At 38.2% G+C, this 3,146-nt stretch overlaps 1 protein-coding gene across 1 annotated transcript; it reads right to left on the reverse strand.

Moving 5' to 3' along the window:
- Positions 1–423: 423 nt before the first annotated feature.
- Positions 424–3,140, reverse strand: LOC107476759 (probable transcription factor PosF21). The gene is made up of 5 exons (XM_016096639.3): positions 2,860–3,140; positions 1,903–2,641; positions 1,482–1,614; positions 1,186–1,270; positions 424–933 (listed from the first exon to the last, which is right to left on the reverse strand). Exons 2-5 carry the CDS (start codon positions 2,595–2,597, stop codon positions 644–646), a joined length of 1,203 nt encoding a protein of 400 aa, XP_015952125.1. The 5' UTR covers positions 2,598–2,641; positions 2,860–3,140; the 3' UTR covers positions 424–643.
- Positions 3,141–3,146: the final 6 nt, after the last annotated feature.

Below are 3,146 nucleotides of genomic sequence, written 5' to 3' on the forward strand. Positions count from 1 at the left end.
AATAAAAATCTTAATGGTTTTATCTCTTGTAAAAGTATAGTTAGATTCTTAGTAATAAAATTCAAATATCAATGCTTCGATTGGAATTAGGGATGAAAAAAGTATTTAAATTAGTGATTTTGAATCCCTCGTTTATTATAAGGGCCAAGGACATAATTCTTGGAGGAATGCTTAACTCAACTTTAAGATTACAAGATATATCTGCGGTTTCATTTTATTTAAATAATATATAAAACTATTTTAGAAAATACCTTTCAAATTAACTAAGAAAAAGAAAAAAAGAAAAGCACCTTTATCTTGTATCTTTTTGTCTACTCTAGCCTCTAGGTTTTGATGCCTAAAATAAAAAACTCACCCAATACAAACAAAAGTGTAGTTGAACTTGAAAGTTGAAACCATAAGAAACTGATGGCAAGATTTAACTAACAAAAAAAATCTACCTCCATGATCCATTACCATAGCTAAAGGTACAAGAAGACTAGTTTGCATGGCAAAGATATAAAATCTGATCCTTAATCTCTAACTATTAGAACCATTTCTACTGTTCTTGAATAAGGGATAATAGAATGACTATGTCCTAAATTAAACTCTAGACTCAACACAAACTAAAGGGTAATTGTGGTGCAGTTCCTAAAATTCTATGCTAATGTTCCTGTTGTTGCTGTGGTGGTTGTGGCTGCTGAAACTGCTGCAGATGCTGAGGTTGATGGTTCTGGAATAGCTGCTGTTGATGCTGTTGCTTCCGCGAGCGAATTTGGAGTTGTTGTAACTGCTGGGCAGCTAAAATGGTGTGCATGGACTGATTTTTGGATTGGAATTGTTGTTCTCCTCCAACTGATGAAGCAAAGTTCATAGGTGCTCCTCCATTTGGCAAAGCTTGTCCGGTAAGGACTCTCAAATGCTGAATTTCCTCTTTTAATGCATCGTTAAGCGCTACACACGAAAATATAAATGAATTGATTCTTATAGCAACTGAGATATAAGATCAGATTCAGGATCAACTACCTTTGCACATTCAAAATTCAAATTTGACTTTCATGGAATGGTTTCTAAAGTGAAGGCAATAGTATGACAAGTGTATCAACTTCAACAAAATTCCAATTTCCAAGTAGTAATACACAATACATCAAAATGTGCCATAATAAGTTAAGAAACATTACAAGGTTGTTTTCAGCATGAGCTTACCATCTTGCAAGTGAACTTGTTGCTCCATCGATTGCACCCGCACTTTCAGCTCATTGTTTTCGGCATTCAGTCCACCTGTATCCCTCTGCTCATAAGATACCAAAATGAATTGATTATTTTTCCTCCAAAAGAGCTTTTCAATCAGAAAGTGACATAGTAAATAATAACAATACACACCACTGAGAAGATAGAAGTTTAAACATATATAAATCACAGTCGCGAGTTGATACAAGTGGAGTAAACTGTAAAGTAGAAAACACTGTAAAATCAGATACAGATGATTAGATAATACACACCTGCAAGATAGTTAATTGTGCAGACAAGGATGTTGCTTCTGTTTGCAATGTCTGTACCCTCTTTTCAAGCTCGGCGATGTAGCGCATCTTCCTTTCTTTCGACCTAGCAGCAGACTGTCTATTGGCCCATATCCTGTTACCCAACTAAGCAGTATTAGTTACAGTGTAATTCTTTTCAAATGTGAACTAAAACAAAATGTACATAATAGGAACACAAAAAATTCCAATCATGAATAAGGTGGAGGGTTAATCTACTTGAATAGAAAGGTATGCTAATGAAGCCTTTCGAGTAAGCAATTCAGTCCAAGATATACATTGAAATCCGCATACAAGACAGATATAGCAAGAAAGCAGACTAGGGAAGGTAAATAAGCACCACTAAATTCAAGTAACAATTTGGGTGTGGCTTAAAAAATGGTACCTCTTGGCACGCTTTGGATCAATTAAGGCAAGCTCGGCAAGCTTGGCAGCCGAAATAGCCTTCTTGGAATCAACTGCTGAGGCCTCTTCCAAGCCAGAGACTAAAATCTCAGGTTTGATGGTTGTGGATCCATCCATGGACTGGCTATGCTGGTGCCTCACTCTAGGCCTTCCATTAGTCCCAACAGCAGTGTTGTCTTCTGAAGAGGCGGCAGCGGCTCCTGATGCCAATGCTGAACTCAATGCTACTGCTGCTGCTGTTGCTGCACCACCAATTGAAGTCTCCCCAATTCCAAACTCGCCTGTAGCGGCCGGCAAATTGAATTTATCCATATCAAGGTACATGGACAGTAGGTCTTCCTCAGTGTCATCGGAGAATGAGGGCCCATCAGCACCTCCTCCAACTATGCCAAGGTCATTTTCAAAGCTAATATCATCCGGCAAAGTGAGAATCTCTGAATGAGCACGCCTATGGCCTCGATTTCTCGGAGGGTTATCAGGCATTCTGCTAATGTCATGACTAAAACTAGCAGAGTCCGAGGTTGCAGCCGGAACTGGCAGAGGAGGAAGCAATGCTGATGAAGATGGTAACTCTGATTTCACATTAAAAGGGGTTGCTGAGGCTGAGAATCCCGAAAAACGGCCAGCAGAAGGAGGAAAACCTCCACCATGACCAGGGGATTTGTCCTTATCCATGAAGATTATCCAATTGATTAACTACTCCAAAACCCTACTAATTACTAAAAAGAAAATCAAACATAAAAAAATGCATAGCCTTAGTAACATAAGCAAACAATAAGCCTCAATTTCAATTCAGCTGAAATCATATCTCATAAGGATACATAAACAAACAAAACTATGAAAATCAATGTAAACTAATTCTGGAAGCTACAAATAATAGAACATGGGCAGTTAAAGAACAAATCATGAACACTCGTGAAAGCTAAAAAGTTTGTACCTTAGAGCCTGAAAGATGATAAAAAAGACAACTTTTTTGGAGTGTGGCTTAGACCAGAGGAAAGTGTGAGATGGGAAGGATCCAAAGGTTGAAACAGCCCAAAAAGGGAGAGAACTGAGACATAGAATGTGTTGTTGTTTATGTATGTGTGAGTTGGAAAGGTGAAGAGAATGGACAAAAAGGTTTTGGGATATGGCGAGAGGAACAAAGGCACATGTAACTGCGGGGAGGAAGGAGCAAAGTTTTCAAATGAAAGGGATTTGGACATTGAACAGAAACCAAACATC

The sequence above is a fragment of the Arachis duranensis genome, chromosome 3 (genome assembly GCF_000817695.3).
Source record: "Arachis duranensis cultivar V14167 chromosome 3, aradu.V14167.gnm2.J7QH, whole genome shotgun sequence".
Taxonomy (NCBI): domain Eukaryota; kingdom Viridiplantae; phylum Streptophyta; class Magnoliopsida; order Fabales; family Fabaceae; genus Arachis; species Arachis duranensis.

Excerpts from the sequence above, each read along its gene's own strand:
- LOC107476759 (XM_016096639.3), bottom strand. The coding sequence starts at position 2,597 with ATGGATAAGGACAAATCCCCTGGTCATGGTGGAGGTTTTCCTCCTTCT. Across the intron at positions 1,615-1,902 it reads GATCCAAAGCGTGCCAAGAG|GATATGGGCCAATAGACAGT; the intron begins GTACCATTTTTT and ends GTTGGGTAACAG. Across the intron at positions 1,271-1,481 it reads CACAATTAACTATCTTGCAG|AGGGATACAGGTGGACTGAA; the intron begins GTGTGTATTATC and ends TCTTATGAGCAG.